General features: G+C 46.0%; 1 protein-coding gene across 2 annotated transcripts in view; it reads left to right on the plus strand.

Annotated features, from left to right (window-relative positions):
• Positions 1-16103, plus strand: part of NTRK3 (neurotrophic receptor tyrosine kinase 3) — a 222978-nt gene that overhangs the window by 191605 nt on the left and 15270 nt on the right. For both annotated transcript variants that reach the window (XM_064669020.1, XM_064669021.1), the window contains one exon: positions 14256-14414. In XM_064669020.1, coding sequence (XP_064525090.1) covers positions 14256-14414 — 159 coding nt within the window. The remainder of the gene's footprint in view (positions 1-14255; positions 14415-16103) is intronic.

Here is a 16103-nt window from a genome sequence, read left to right on the forward strand (position 1 = left end):
GGAGACCCACTAACCATCAGTAGGTATCTACACACCTCAACACTGTTTGCCATCAGTAGAGCACTGCATCCTCCCCACAACCTTAAAAAATCCCTTAAAAATAATTTCATTAGGAGTAAAGAGATCTGGAAGGGATTCCCTGGATCATCAAATCTAATCCCCTGTTGCATCAATCACATCAGATTTATCCTTTTCATAATCAAGCATCACTATTAAATGTGCTCCTAAGGGAAGACAGTCCCAGAATCTCATTGCTTTAAATTGGAGATGCTTCTGATTTTCAGTCTGTGCTTAGTCATGGCCCGTTTGTTAAACAGCAGGTACCTGGCACAGAAGCAAGAAATTTAACACAGTTTTCTTAAAATAACCACCCAGAAATTCTATCCACAAAACAAAAATGCTGAGGTTGCAAAAGAGAACGTGCAAGGTCAGGTAATGATAATGAGGAGGCCTGAGCTCACACTTGCCTCAGCCTTGTAGTACAGACTTCACGTAATAGCCTGCTGTTAAGCTTGTCTGATCCAGGTGAGGTACAAGGCAAAAGTACTCACAGAACAAGGGAACTTCTTTGCTGTTCTTCGCCATCATAATAATTGTGTAACCCTCTATTTTTTTTTTGCCAGGTATAACTAACTAAATGTTTATAACTAAGCTAAACATTTGACTATTTCTTCTTTTGCTGGCAGGCTTTTCCATACCATTTATATTTTCACTGTACAAGCCATTACCTGCACAACATTCTTGAGAAGTCAGTGAGTTCATAGGACCATAGAATGGTTTGGCTTGGAAGGGACATTAAAGACTGTCCAGTCCAACCCTCCTGCTGTGGGCAGGGACACCTTCCACTAGACCAGGTTGCTCAAAGCCTCATCCAGCCTGGTCTTGAACACTTCCAAGGGTAGAATTGCACTGCCCCATTTTACAGATTAGGAAAGAAATTCCAGTGCTATCAGCCTTACAAACCCATGGAGCTGCAAGGACAACTTCTCCCCTCCAAAATGCCCCTGGCTTTATCCAGTGCAGTCTGATTCACTCCAAACCATGCAATTGCTGGTGCAGCAGTCTGCCCTGTGGCACACAGTGTACAGTGCATCTCATGGAAATGATGGGATGCTCTAGAGCCATGACTTGTCCAGTTAGTTAATCAGAGTGCACAGTAAATGGGCAGAGGGGAGAAACTGGTGAGTGTAGGCTGAGGCACAAAACCTCAGTGTTACCCATTAGATGTGACCCAGCCTAGTAGTGACCCAATGGCACATGGAGCCGGGGCTACTGCTGCACAGCATGGCCAGAGTGACTAAGGAGGAGGCCTCATTTGCCAAACCCAAGTTTGGAACTAGGATGCTGCAATCCCATGTTTGCTTATTTAACTTGGCAGGTGTTCAAGTGAAACAGGCACAGAGGGGAGGTGTCAGAGCTGATCTTGGTACCCGCGTGTGGGATTTTGACTTTCTATTTCAGTGCTCCTGTTTAGGAAAGAAACGCATGCAAACCCACCCCCCTCTCCTTTTTTTTTTTTTTTTGTTTTAAAGCACTATTTAAATGTCATGAGAATGATACAGTGCCCACCTTAATGTGCCTAACAAATTAAAATATTTTATTAGCCTATAATCTGAAAATCATTACTGTGCTTACTATAAAAAACTGAAGGTCTTCAGAGGGAATGATGTCAGTGTGTCTAAAATGTATGCAAATATATTCCATTGCCACAAAGGTACCAGGGGTCAGACAGGCAGCCCCCAGCCCTAGGGCAACAGGCTGTTAGTGTGGGAGGGAATGAAATGCATCTCATAGTGGGGAGGGAGAAAATGGATCTCTTGGCTGATTTTCCTGGAGTTTTGCAGGGTGAATGCCTGGGGCTGTGCCTGGCTGGTTGGGATGGTTTCAGAGGAAAACGTTCATTGGTGCTGCTCCCACGCACGTCTCTTGCAGTGAGAGTAAGGAAGCGCTTCAGACGGCTCATCCCAGTCATGGAAGAGCTGCTTGGAACCTCTGGCCCTATCCTGCTTGCACAGACAGCACAGGGGCCTGTTCCCCTCAGGTACACACGTGCCTCTGGTGCGACCCTCCTGTGGATGACTCTGGATGTGTCCCTCCACATAACCGATTCCTAACACAGGACAGGCAGAGACAGCTGCATCCAGCTCTAAGAAAGTGGCCCATAGCCACTGCCCCAGTGGCAGTGCTGGTTATTTCTCACCGCCCTTGGCAAGTGTCAAATGGTTCAAGGATTAATGACCATTTAACCGGCTGTATATCCATCTCTGCGGAAGGCTTCAGTGGAAAAGACAGGAGTACTGGGATCATTTACCCCTGTATTACACAGCAGATTACCCTGTGCTTACGAGGTCACCAGTTACCGTGTAATTAGACCTCCAAGCAGGGAAGTCCGCGATAGGTTTCCGAACCACTCTTCTTCCCTGTGTCAGAGAAGCAGAGGGATGGCAGCAAAGTGCAGGCTGAAGCCTCATTAGGTACATTTAAAGCTGTTAAATAGTTTAAAATTCCAGCTGGGGGAGGTGCAATTAGAGGGCAGCAAGGCCACGTGTACCTGTCAGAGAGAGGGAGGGGAAAAAAACCAGAGCAGTTTGTCTAGGAAATGCAGGAAAGCCAAAACAGAAAAGAGGGCTGTGAGGGAGCTCTCTGTGCCAAGTGGCTGAACAGCAGCAGCACCTGCTGCTCTTCGAGTTTCAGCAGGATCAGCTTTGCCAATGGTGGAGGGCTCTGCTGAGCCACAGACCTTGCCCTGTGGGGTGGTATCCAGGGAGCCATGGAGGATGATGCAGAGGGGATGCCCTGTGGGTCAGGACAATGGGTGGGCAACAGGACACCCTCCCCGTGCCTGCTTCCTCTTGCTCCAGATTGCTTTCCTCCATTTCTCACATGCACCCAAATCAAACACCTACTCACAGAGCGTTTGGAAGAATGACAGATGCCTTTGATTATCAAGCACAAATTCCAGTGGCAGCTCATTGCACCTCTCGTGTGGCTAATAAAGCACCGAGCCCGTTCTGATCAATATACAGCAAGTAGTACTGTAAAGTGAGATTGTGCCTGCCCCAGGCCACGTTGCATTTTGTCTTTATAAACCATGTCCTCTTCGAACCAAGCAGAGGTTGGTTGGTCTCTTGTGGGGTGGCAGCTCCCTAGAAAATGTGGTTTTCAGTGTGCCAGTGAAACAAATGATGTTCTAAAGCCCTCCAGGTAAAGGACCCAAGCCAAAGAGTGAAGCGTGTGCCTCTACAGCAATCATTATTTTAAATACTCTTTTTTGACACAGTCACATATACCCGACTCAGCCCCACAACCTCTGTAGAGGTGTGGCAGAAACAAAGACAGTGTAAAGCCATTGATTACTGAGGACAGAAAGAACTGTATGTAAATACTTTGTCTAAAGAATGACCAGAGTGGGGAGATGTGCTACCTGATTGCAAATATTTACAAAGTAGTGAGCTTGAAGGTTAGAAAATGTTGAGAGAAGTATATAAAAGTTAGCACAGGGATAATGCAGTGAGGATGAGAGTGGGGAAAATCAGTGTGGCAAGCAAGAAATTTCCATCGTGTAGGCAAGATTTGCTTGTGATTTCCTGAGGGAGGCTGTGGGTTGTTCACTGGGATATATGGATTGGCACCCATCAATACCTTAGCAAATCCTTTAGGACCTGCTCTCACAAAGGAAAGAGGGAAGAATGAAATTTAATAGGGGGTTTTTTTTCAGCTCTACTCTTTGGGCTGTAAAGTGTTTCCATAGGCAGACATGCGTGTCATTGCTGGTGCATGCTGCACACACATACCTAACGCTCCTGGACTAGAGCGGCTTATCCAAAGGCAGCAAAAGCAGCCAAGGCTTTAAGCCCAGCATTTGTAGTCACGTTTATCCTTGAAGTAAATGCTCCAGCAATGACATAATTGAGGACTGTCCTGTCTGCTCAGCATGTGTCTGCAGGGGTCATTCATCCTATCCGACACTGCAGAACATTAGCGGGTTTTTAGACTCACTTTCTCCTTCCGTCCTTCCGCTTGTGGCTAACCCTAATGGAGAGCTGGTGGCTAGAGACTCCTCTAGGAAAACTTGCCTGGTGTGGAGAGCTGACCATGTAGAAGCAGTCCTGTATTAGGGCAAAACTAGTCAGATGGGTCCTAGTGGGTGCTGGATTTGTGCAGTGGTCCCAGCGGGGCTCACTGGGATAGAGTGTCTGGATGGCTGCAGGAAGGGGAGCAGAAGGCAACTAGTGATATCTGTGATGGCCACTTAGTGCTCGAGGGCTCTAATGGCATCTGGGAAACAGATTCCTGTGTTTGTGGGTTTGCTTATTTATTTATGCTTCTGGCTAAATAAAGTAGGGAGGAAGAATTTTAACACAGTGGTTAAAATGCGTGGGACTGCAGCAGCTCTGTCCTACTCAAGGGCATCCGGGAAACTTGATAAAGAATGGAGGGAACTTCAATGCACAGAAAGTCTCAGCTGGAAAAATAGAGAAGAAGAGGATGCAGAGCTTGATTCCTTCAAAAATTCAAATTTAGCTTGTTTTCCAGCAGAATCCTGCAGCCAAAACCCACCCTCACCATCTGCACGTGCCACCATTTTGGCTATTACTGGTTTTAGTTCTTCCCGTTCCCAGTGCTGCTGCTGCTCCCCCATGACAGCAGTGATCAGATGGGTGCTGTCACTGTCTTCTCCTGTGCCTGGCCTTCTTGGGCTGCTGTCACCATCTGCGACCTCTCCTCTCCTTGCTACACCAGCTTTGGACAGGGATGCTCGAGTCAGTCCTGTGAAGAACATATCAATGGCAAACTCCCCAAATTTAGGTCTGAGGAAGTTCAGCCTTGAACATCGTTATCTCCAATGTGTCTCTACAGTGGTCTGACTCATGGGGGTGGGGGTTGTGCAGATTGGGATTTGCCTCTGCCATGAAATGCAGCTCTACATTCAGCAGTGCCAGAGCTGGCACAGCTTTCCCACCGACACTGATGAGTTTAATCACATCATTAGTAGGTGTGACACTGCAGCCTCCAATGATGAGCTCTTTATTTTAACATGGCTTGCAGTGTGTTTCTCTGAGATGCCATCTGTGCCTGCACTGCCTTCATTAGGAGAGAAAGCCCATGTGTCTTCTGATGTTGGTCTGTATTTCAGTGATGTTTCCCTGCTCAGAAACCACTGTTCAACTAGAGGGTGAAAACTCTGAAGGAAAGCATCAACATCCAAAATGCTTAAACAGGCCAAACAGACCATTAGGAAGTGCACTGTTTGGAAGAATCCTCAACTGGTCTACATGAAACTGGCTAGAAGGAATGATCCAGTTATTTTATTCCTGAAAGATTTTCATCTTGGTAAAACGCTAAGGCCCCATCCTTTAATCTAAAGTGCTGTAAGTTTTCAGGAAAGCAAAGAACAGATTTTAATTTTCATTATACTGTCAATTTTTGTACCTCCGTACTGTGATTGCACATAGAATTCTCTGGGTTGCTTATCCAGGTTTTAGATACAAAAGCTATTAAGATTTGTGGGTGTAAATCAGAACACATAATATTCCCCCTTAAAAACTCCACAGTAAATGTTGTAAATATGATTAACTACATACTATATATCCAGCTATATATTTCTGTAGCTTCCCTTGATCAACAAACAGGCAGCATGGTGTGCTCAGGGTGTTCCACTGCTCTTAACAAGATTCACAAATGACAAACCAGGCAGGAGCTGCCACATCACTGTCCAGCTACACATAAAGCAAAGAACTGTTCCATACGGAGATCCATACCCTGCCTTGTATTAGTTTTCTGTCTGTATGCTGCCAGGCCGATGCTCAGTGAATTTGACATTAACAAGAAATAGATTTCCAAACAATCTAGCCTAATGAATTTTGAATATTATTATGATTAATGCCAAGGGAGTTGAACTGATTATCCAATATCCAGCAGTTAAGTAATGGAACCTTATCTAAATCTTGTGTAGTCCTCAGTCAGGAATGGCTCTGGCTGCAGTTGAAGATGGAGCGTTGTTGGTTACCCAGAGGGGAGTCACTGGCAGGACAGAGAGAGAGACATGATGGAAAGGGAGATTATGAGATACCCATCTGAAAGCATTTTAGCATGGAGTCATCACACATGCAAGTTATTGCTTCTATTTCCTAAGCTGCATTTCTCAGGCCATTTTGAGACTTTGCCTTTATATCACTAGGTTAAGATTTGTTGGGCAAATCTTTTCCTTATTTTCCAAAGCCAGAAACTGAGTTGATTTTCATTCCCTGCATCTCCAAAAGAACAGGATCCTAATGGACACATTTCTTGCACATGATGGTTTAACTTAGCTTCTATCTGATTAGCTTTTGAGCTATTAAGCATTTCTTGTAGTAATACCAGCAAAATGATAATGCAGATCAGTCATGGACAGTTTCTGTTGGCACAAGCAGTCTTTGCACACTTCAGACTGCCTTTGAATCTGGAACCAGCCAAGAGCTGTGCTGTCTCATGGATATTGCACCTCTCTGAGCAGGCCTGTCCTAAAAAAGTGTGCTGTGGTGCAAGGGTCTCCAGCCTGGTGGAGACAAATTGGTAAATTTATAAGGTGCCTGACAAACTGCTTGAAGGCTGCAGTTTGAATAGATTTAATGGCATTCCCAGCCTCTGCCGTTATCTTGGCAGTGACCAGGAGAAAGGCAGCTTTTGATCAGCCCAGATGTGTGCCCATGTTGTGGCTGTGATGCAGGAGACCACAAAGGCCACCATCTGCATGCACCCCCTGCACACCTTCCCAGTGCCAACTGGGCAAACCCACCAGAGGATCCTTCCCCAGGGCTACAACTTTCTTCCTCTGTCTGATATCCTCCTGTGGGGTCTTGTTGTTCTGGGCCACAAGAATCTTTCAGTGGATCCAGGGGATCAGGGGGCTGGTCACCTCTTCTTCAGCTAGGAAGGCTCTAGCAGCAACCTTTAAGACAAGGGCTTAGGACCTACTAGGAGCTGGTGGTGGCCTTGCTGACCTCTTTGCGAGATGCTTTGCAAACTACAGCTGCTCTGCTCCCACATCCCCCCAGCTGAATGAGGCATGGATGGGGTTTTTCACAGTTTATGTCCTGGTGTTGAAGATCATATGGCTTCTGGAGTTTTTACGTAGATGAACACATGAAACTGGCCATTCCCCTGCAGGCTGGTTGTGCAGCTGTTCCCAAGCAGTGGGTGCAGCTGCTTTGAGTTCTGGGAAGAAAAGGCGAAGGGTGAGTTGTGGTAAGGTGTACACCAAACAGATTATTGGCAAATATAATTAAAAATGTAGGTGTGATTACTCCTCTGTTTCCCTTTTCTTAACCATCCTCTGCATTACCTCTGGCAATTTTAGGCAGTAGATAATATAACTGAGAAGACTCTTGGGCACAGGCAACTCTTAGAGCAATAGTGATTTATCTCAGACCGTTTTGAGACAGCAGAATTTACCTCTAGCTACAGCCACCCCTCCATGTCTGCCCCCTCATTTGCATAAGTAATTGTCAGCTTGTTAATGGCTCATTAGGAATGCTGAAAACCGTGGGATTAAAACAGGCTCAGTGGAGCAGAGATGAGGGGGGGAAGGCCACTGTCCCTGCTTGCAAATTACACTGCTTGATTCAACGTGATTCAGAATTACAGGTAATAAAGCAACTAGATTGTTAAATGAAGTAAGGAAAAACAATGTCAGTGGCAGGCTTTATTTTTAGAATCATGTTTAAACACAGTATGTGCATCTAGGGGGAACAAACAGTCCCTTGCCAAACAGTCCTACTGACAGCAGGGAGCTCTCACCCCTTTCTCAGTTTCACATTAACACTTCCTGGTCAGTCTTTCTTCTTCCTGAGCAAGTCCATATAGCTCCTTACATCACCTCATGGCAGGAACGTTTAGTTCCTTTCCCCATTCTCTCTCTGGGCAAATCAAACCCACTCCCTTCTGCCAGCAGGAAACCAGCATCTCCCCTTCTTTGGGCAAGGCTGAGACACCAGGCACAGCTCCATGCGAGTAGGAGAAACAGCTCCAGGTTGCTTCATTCATTCTGTAAGTCTCCAAAATCCGTTGAAAATTGCTATGAGATGTCTCCAGTCACTGGCATGCAGGGATGCAGCCAGCCTTATGCTGTGGCACTGCCACTGCAATGGAGGAGATGGCTAGTGTAGCCAGTGAGAATCAGGAGAAGATCATATCTGCCATTCCCAGAGAGTGGGGCATGGTGAGGACACAACTTGTTTTCAGATAAGTTGAAAAGTTTGATGGAAGCTTTTTTTTGTTTGCTGACCGTGTTTAAACTCGCATTCAGCACTGGCTATGACAGCAGCGACCGCAAAGGCACGAGAGGTGAAGGCAAGGACAGGGCTATGATGGCTTTTGAATCACTCAGAAGAGGCTCACCCTGGGGCTGGTATGGCCATAAAGCATGATGCCTTTCAGACAGGAGAACACCTTGGGGATTTTTGGAGGCCAGAGTAATTCTGGCAATGGTGCAGTCTCAGATATAGCAAGCACCATTCTTTCTGGATAAGCTGAAAGGAAATTACAGATAAAGCACTTGGGAATCATATCCAGTCACAACTTGCAGTTAAATTCAGCTACCTCTGATCTAAACTACTTGGATACTTGAGAGCCTAGTAAGGTGACAGTTAAAACTAGGAAGTGCTGGACAGCTAAGAGTCAGCAAAGCTCAGCTCTGTCTGGCATGTCAGAGTTGATCCCTCTGCTTTGCAAAAGGTGTGCAGGAATCTGTCAGGACTCACAGATACAAAATACTGGCACATCTGATAGGGAAACATTTCTCAGTGCTGCTGGATCCAGGCTGAAGGCAGGGAAGCAGTGTTTCCTCCTGGATCCCCAGCCATGAGCATGTGCTGCCCTTTACATTGCCCCTGAGAAGCCACCTTCTTGTGCCCCAGCCTGAACTGACAAGCATTGACTCACAAAAGCATGATCTCCAGCAGTTTTGTTTGTTGTTTGTTCTTCTCTAGGAGCTCAACTTCGGCAAACAGAGGAGCTTTTCCTGCTTCTTGCTTTCATTACTTTTTTTTTTTGCCCTTGCATCCTCTCGGGTGACCCAGCCACCTGTGGCTCTTATTCATACAAGGCTGTCCAGAAGTGCTGAATTACAGCACATCCTGCCCACAGCAGGAATCGCCGTGTCCTGATGGGAACATACATCTGGCTGCTGGGGGAAGGCTCAGAGCTGAGTATATTCCAGAGATCACCCGGCTCCTAGTGCTGAGGTCTAAAGGACATATGTTCTGGTGCAGCCCAGCCTGGGATGGCAGCCAGGTCTGCAATTAAAGAAGATCCCAGGTCATCCCTACCTACAGCAGCAGGAATGGAGATGGCAATCAGGGAATGTGTGTCTTATCACTAGGTTGAGTGGATTGGATGTTGAGTGGATTTTCCTGGAGAGGAATGGTGCCAAGGTCTCCACTACTGCTGCATGATTCTGTACGAACTCAAATGTCTCCACTTCCTGCACATAAACGGGAAGTTCAAATAATGTTTTTCCGTACAAATCCACCTACAGTGGTTGTTGTGGCCTTTCCAAGGCAGGAGTAGGAGCAGAGCCTCCGTCAAGTATGCCAGGAACAGGAAGAAAGGTGTCAAATGACCTCCGAAAGGAAATGTCAAATGACTAAGGAAAAAAAAGCACTGATTTTTTTTTTTTAAATTTTATCTCAACATTGGGGAAAAAAACTGCACAGAAAGGAAAATAAAACACAGCCTGAGAGTATGCCAGAGACCAAATCCTGGTTTTAGCTGAGATCAGTGAAGGAACTTTCAGCTGTGCGCATGGAGTGAATGGCTCAGTAGTTCCCCTCTAAATGCTATTTTGGGCTACAGCCCTGCCCCCAGTATAAGGACTGGGAGGGGGAAAACATGTCTTCCCACCAAAAGTTGCCTTTAATATGTTAGTATCTGTATTTCCACCAGTCCTAGGTTCTCATGAGGTTTTTTCAGCCCTACTCTGGTTTTGATTTCCGCTGTATCTCTGTTAGTGGCTTAAACTGTGGATATATTGCACAGTCTTTTCTGAACACTGCTGCTCTACTACCTGCTGCTGTGCTGTCAAACTCACTGGGGATAACATGTCATCTTTTCCTTTCCTAATCAGCTGGATGTCATTCAGAAAGCTGGGACAAGGAGAATTTTCCCCCCAGACACCAGCTTTCCTTGGTAGCAGACAAACCTCAAGCCGCATAATACTACTCGTACATAGCACTTATATAGCTTTACATCCTCAAAGTGCTGTACTAGCATTAAGTAATTATCTTTTTCCCTAATGGCCATTAACACTGGCCTTTCATGAACCTCCCCCAGCTCCCTGAGGTTCATATCTAATACAGCAATAAGCTGCTCAGAGGGAGTGACTGGCTGTCTTGCAAGACTATGGGCTTGGGTATGTAATGAGACTTCAGAGCAGAGGCCAGATGCCCTGGAGTATCAGAAACATGTGGCTGTAGCCCAGGTCATGCACTTGGGAGCATCCATCAGAAAGGGGTGGAAACGAGTAGGTGATAATGTGATCTTGAAGTGGAGAGAGAAGAAGAAAACTTTGGCTGCTCAGAGGATGTGCACTGATTGCTCTATTTATTACCAGGATAGCACTGTGAACAGAAAGAGCAAAGCAGTGGGAATAGCATGTCAATGTGGGCATGGGAAGTTGATCTAGGGAGAGAAAGTTAGAGAGCTAAAAATGTCAAGCAAAGCTAGACAACCATGGCAATGGGATAAAGAGGCCAGTCTGCAGGTCTATGAAGCATTGAGATAACAGGGAGAAAGGGCAGCTTGGTAGCATCATAGGATTTTAAGAGAGGAACAGAAGAGGATTTACTTGTCTTATTTGCTTTCAAGCAAAACCCTCTTCCAGGCTGTGGAGTGTCTCCAGGGACAATGTTGCAATGCCACTGTTTCAGAACATTTTACCCTTAAGGGTCTTTAGAAGATGAGCCGATGTGATGGGTGGGCTCCCCCATCCCTGGATCCCAGAGAAAAAGAGAAGATGGGGTGGGAAGATGACATAGCTGTTTTAGAGAAGTCTCAGAAGTAGCATGCCCCTAACAAACACCAGTCCTGCATGGTCACTAATTTCTGAAACCTGCCAGGCCCATCTCTGAGAAAGCAGAGGTTTGACTAAAACAAACTTTCACCTTCTCCCTGAAGACATGGTAATTATTCTTTCCAAAGCCAAGGACATGCCTTATAAACTGGCTTTGCAAAATAAAAAAAGAGCATCCTTTTTTTTCAGCCTGATTTAATAGCATCATTTTGCTTTTATGCTTCTAGCAATGGCTGGTCCTGTAAAACAGTTATGTAGCTGTGGGAATCATGTGCAAGTCTACAGTGGCAAAACACAGCTCACCACCACTACATGTTATGCAAAGGATTTCTGTCACCTTGGACACACTCAGCTTCCTGTGGCATCAGTAGCACAGTCCCTCTATGCTCAACTCTAAATCATTTTGCTACATCAGCAAATAACAGGGTATGGCTGACTGCAGACCAGGAAGACTTGACTTGGCATTCGCTCGCTACACAGATTCAGAGCAGGGCCTTTCCCTGCCTTCCTGCATCTGCTTTCTCATCTGTGAAATGGGAATTTTAATCCTAATCAGTTTGCAAGGGAAGCAGTAAAGGATAGGCAAAGGTGATTTTTTAAAATGTAATAGTCAGCCTTATGTGCTAGGCTAGACATTGGAGTGGTTTTATAGTAGAGTTTAATTGATGCCTGTTCTGCTTATAGCTAGTAAATGCAAGGCTTAACATTTGCTCTCAAAAATGTGGTTCCCTCTTTGAGATGCAAAGGATACCTCTGCAAGGAACATCTTATCACTGAGCATAGTTGGGCCATGTTTTGGGATCCACACATTTCTGGGCGTTGCTTGCTTGTTTAGGTTTTTTTTTCCCCCAAATTAATTTAATTATTACCAGATTAATTTTTAGTAAAAGGTTTCTCACATGACACACATGGCTGGGAGGAATGCTTTGGCAGTCCCTAGACTCCACTGTGTGAGCTATGCCAAGGTTGTGTTGTCACATCCTTGGGAATACTGTTGACTGTCTATGTCACTTTGTTGGCAGTTCTTCACCAGGTTGTGTCTAGAACAGACCGAAGACCTTAACTTTATTTTGGCTTACTAGAACTGAGATGGGACTGGCTTCTCTGCAATGCTTTCAGGGCCAGGTGGTGGTGTAAATCAGGGCCCTCCCATTTGAGCAGTACTGCTGCAACACTGTGTAAGCTGAGGACCTGTTTCATACATTCTGAACCTGTTCAAAAGGGAGCTAACTGTGCTTACTACTTTGTGCTACCTGTAATCACAAATGATCCTGCAAGGTTCAGGATATTGCAAATGGTTTGCAATACGTAAATCATCTTGAGATTGCTGGAAAACTGAGGACTTAGCGCTACTTAAAGAAGAATAAAATAAGCATTAGCACAAAACAGTTTTTGCCACAATCAAGTTTGATGTATGTCCTGTTCTGATGATAATGTTTCCTCAGAGCCCTTCGCAAGAAGGGAAAGCAACTTGTAAAAGCTGGGAATGCAGGAAAGAGCTGAAATTGCAGCCAGGGTTTCAAAGGAACAAACAAAGAAAAGCATATTTCCATTTCCATTACTTCAGAACATTCCTGGGAGTTCAGAGCAGCAAGCTGAGAACACACCAGCCCAGCCATCTCTAAATAGGAGGTGTAGAGCTGCAATGAGCTTTTTATCTTCAGGCATCTGCACTTAGGAAGAAAGATCTTCCTGAGACTTTTCAAATTTCTTCTCTTTTTTGAGGAGGGTCTATTTCAGAGTAAGGAAGAAGGTTGGTCTGCAGTCCTCTGACTACAACATTGCAAAACTGAGTCTAAATTCTGTCAAACCCCAGAGAAGTCTGAGCTCCTCTGTGCAGAAAGCCAGCTGAGCATCCTACCACTTTCACACCCTATTCCAACACACCTCTCTCTTGCTTCCAAACGCTGCAGTGTCTCTGTACTGACCCTTTCCCACACTAGTTCTGCTTTAATCAGTCAACGAAACCTGTGGAAAAACTGGCAGCTCACAGGAGAGCTCTTGTTTGTACAAGAAATGTTTTCATCTGAGCGAGCACAACAGTCTCATTATTTTGAATAGCCACACATATGCTGGAATCCTAGACAGCAGATACCTTCTTCCCTCACCCTTCATGGGACCAGAGAGATTTCTGCCTGTTTGATTCAGCTGCAGTGCTACAAAGTTATCAGCACTTGCTTTTTTGGTGTCTGTAATGAGACAAGAAGCCTTCCAAGCAGCACCACGAAAGCACTTTTTCTCGTCTCCACTAAAACCTTGGGCACTTTACCCTCAGCAGAAATGAGTGCCGGAGACCTGCAGCCCTGCTGCTTCCAGCACCAGCTGGTTGTAGCAATTAGCTGTTTCCCCACAGATGGATCTTCTTAGCAGAAGGACAGAACAGAGAAAAACTTGTCCTGCTCAGAAATGCTTGTTTAGGAATCTCTAGTGAATCCACAGGTAAATCCATCTACTCTAGAACTGTTTGTATGTGTCCTGCAAGCCTCCTGTACACCTGCTGGATTCATGTGCCCTAGAGAAGGGTTGAGCCTTACCTGGGAAAGTACCCTTCCCTGGCTTGGCATACCCCATTTTTATACACCCATGGGATCTTCCATTTCCAAACTCTCCAAAGGGGCTGGATTTCCCTCCTCCATTAAATGCTGGGCAAATCCCTGCCTGTTAGAGCCTGTTTTTACCAACAGACCACCTTTTTCAGTCATTTACATATTCAAAGCACTCTCTGAAAAGGTCTGTAGCACAGTTTTATGAGCACAAAACCTTTAATGCAATTAGGTGATGCACAGATGGCTGTGGAAGGGTTTTAGAGAACCTTTCTGAAGAGGGACAGACCTCACTCTGTATTTCTGGTGGGTGCCTTGGAGCACTGAGGCCCTGCAATGCTTTGCTGGACGCTTGTTTCTTCCTGTGTGCCTGGGTTCAGCAGACTGTAGGGCTGGAGTATGTTCTTGACATTTTGCATCTGACTTCTTTACAAGGCCATTTGGGTGGAGAAGACCTGATTTATCTTGATACCTTTCACTCCCTATCTGTCATGTTAACCAGGTGGGATTGGTGGGTAAACCCATGAGCGGTTGGGGAGGCAGCAGCCAGCCCAGGTTTTTGGAACAGCTCAGGTCCTGAGTTGTTCCACATCATGTCAGGGCTGACCCATTCCTCAGGACTCCCACCACTCAGATTTCCGTGTGCCTTTGCCCTCACCCAGGTTGGAGGACACACCATGCTGCCTATCCGCTGGATGCCTCCAGAGAGCATCATGTACAGGAAGTTCACAACAGAGAGTGACGTCTGGAGCTTCGGGGTGATCCTCTGGGAGATCTTCACGTATGGGAAGCAGCCCTGGTTCCAGCTCTCAAACACAGAGGTACAACAGTGCTGAGACAGCTGAAAACCGTACTTTTTTGCCATCTCTCCTTTCCAGGTTGTTTGCAAAGCACTTTGTATGTGAGTGGTCCCCTCTTTGGCACTCCCATGGTGATGACATAGGATAAGTGTCATTATCTCCATTTAAGAGCTCAGGGAAAACTGAGGCTTGCAGGAATCAAAGGGCTCTGCAAAAGCCGTATACTGGCCCATCCTCAGCCTCTCCTTTCTAAGTTGCTGACATACCTCTGTCGTATCTGATAAACTGTCAGGGTGCTGCCAGAACTGGGGATACCGAGATTACTTCTGGGATCTGAGTTACTGTCATGCCCTGAATTTCCTCTGCTTTCTCCTTTTGTGTATGAGGCTCTTACTGCAGTCTCCAGTTTGTGAGAAATCATTTTAAGGCTAATTGTTATATTGCATATTGCACATTTGCATGGGGCTTTTTGCCATCAGGATATCTCTTACGTGGTTTGCCCCAGTTCACTGAGGGTGAAACCCAAGGAGCTGGTTTGTCCTTATTTCTTTGACTAGCAAAAGTTGCAGCCCAGAAATATGGGGATGCACTGTAAAAACGTTGAGGGAAGGCTGGCTGGGATTAGCAGGGTGTCAGCGCTGAGGTTTGAGGCACATCAGCAGAAATGCGTTGGAAGATTTTTGCTCAGAATAGCAGGGGGTATTATAGAAGAGGAAAAAGATGCATTGACATAGCAGTGTGTGGGAACCTTGCACATTTTTATCCTACTGTGTATCTAATGGATTTCAGAAATTTCACCTTTTGTAATGAGAAATGTGCATTTTCTGCTTTCTGGATACAGATCCCTTAATTAAGTGAGTTGCAGAGATGGCAAATCCAAGGTGTTGCTTTACAGCTCTAATACTTGCCCATTCGTGTGCTCAATGGGGCCTGACTGTATATCCCAAAGTAGCACACGCAAACATTTTAGAGACACAAACAATGGAATCGACAGCGACAGAAGTTATTTGTCACGCTATTTAATGAGCTGCTCTTGCATTTCCCTGTGAGAGTAAATACAAACACACACAAATGAGCACATGTAGCTCGTACATGGGTGATAGGCACGCTGGAATGTGACAGCTCCGCTGTACCTGCGCCTTCTGCCTCAGTTTCCTCTGCAGGGCAGTAGGACTGAGAATAACCAGCCTTAATCTTGAGGGGAGGGCTGGTGAACATCTGCACAGATGTGGCTGTATTGTTTTGCTACCATCCCTGGGATAAAATGTCACCACTTCTTTCTGATTGCTGAGGGCTCCCACCCCAGACCAGAGTATCCTGGTGGGAGGGAGCCACATTAGCTCTCATCTGGCTTGTTTTTCACCATTTGTGGAGAGATGGGCAGAGCCTGTGTGGCTGCAGAGGACTGGCACCTCCACCAGCTCCTGGATGGTGTGGCATCAGAGCAAGTCTGTAGCAGTCCAGCTGCAGTGGCAGAGCCCCAGAGGCAGATTAATGAGCCTGTGCCAAGGTCCCAGCTGCCAGGACTGGACCATGAGCAGGCACCAGGCTGGCCGAGCATTGCTGCTGCTGGGTGCCAGCATTAGCAAGGCTGGGATGCCCACTCCCTCCTGTGCCATCTGCGTGGCCTCATATCCCCAGGACATTTTCAGCAGTTATTTTCAAGGCTGGAAGAGACCCTACCTGAGCAGAGGAACAAGGCAGGGCACA

The sequence above is a fragment of the Pseudopipra pipra genome, chromosome 12 (assembly GCF_036250125.1).
Source record: "Pseudopipra pipra isolate bDixPip1 chromosome 12, bDixPip1.hap1, whole genome shotgun sequence".
Lineage (NCBI taxonomy): Eukaryota > Metazoa > Chordata > Aves > Passeriformes > Pipridae > Pseudopipra > Pseudopipra pipra.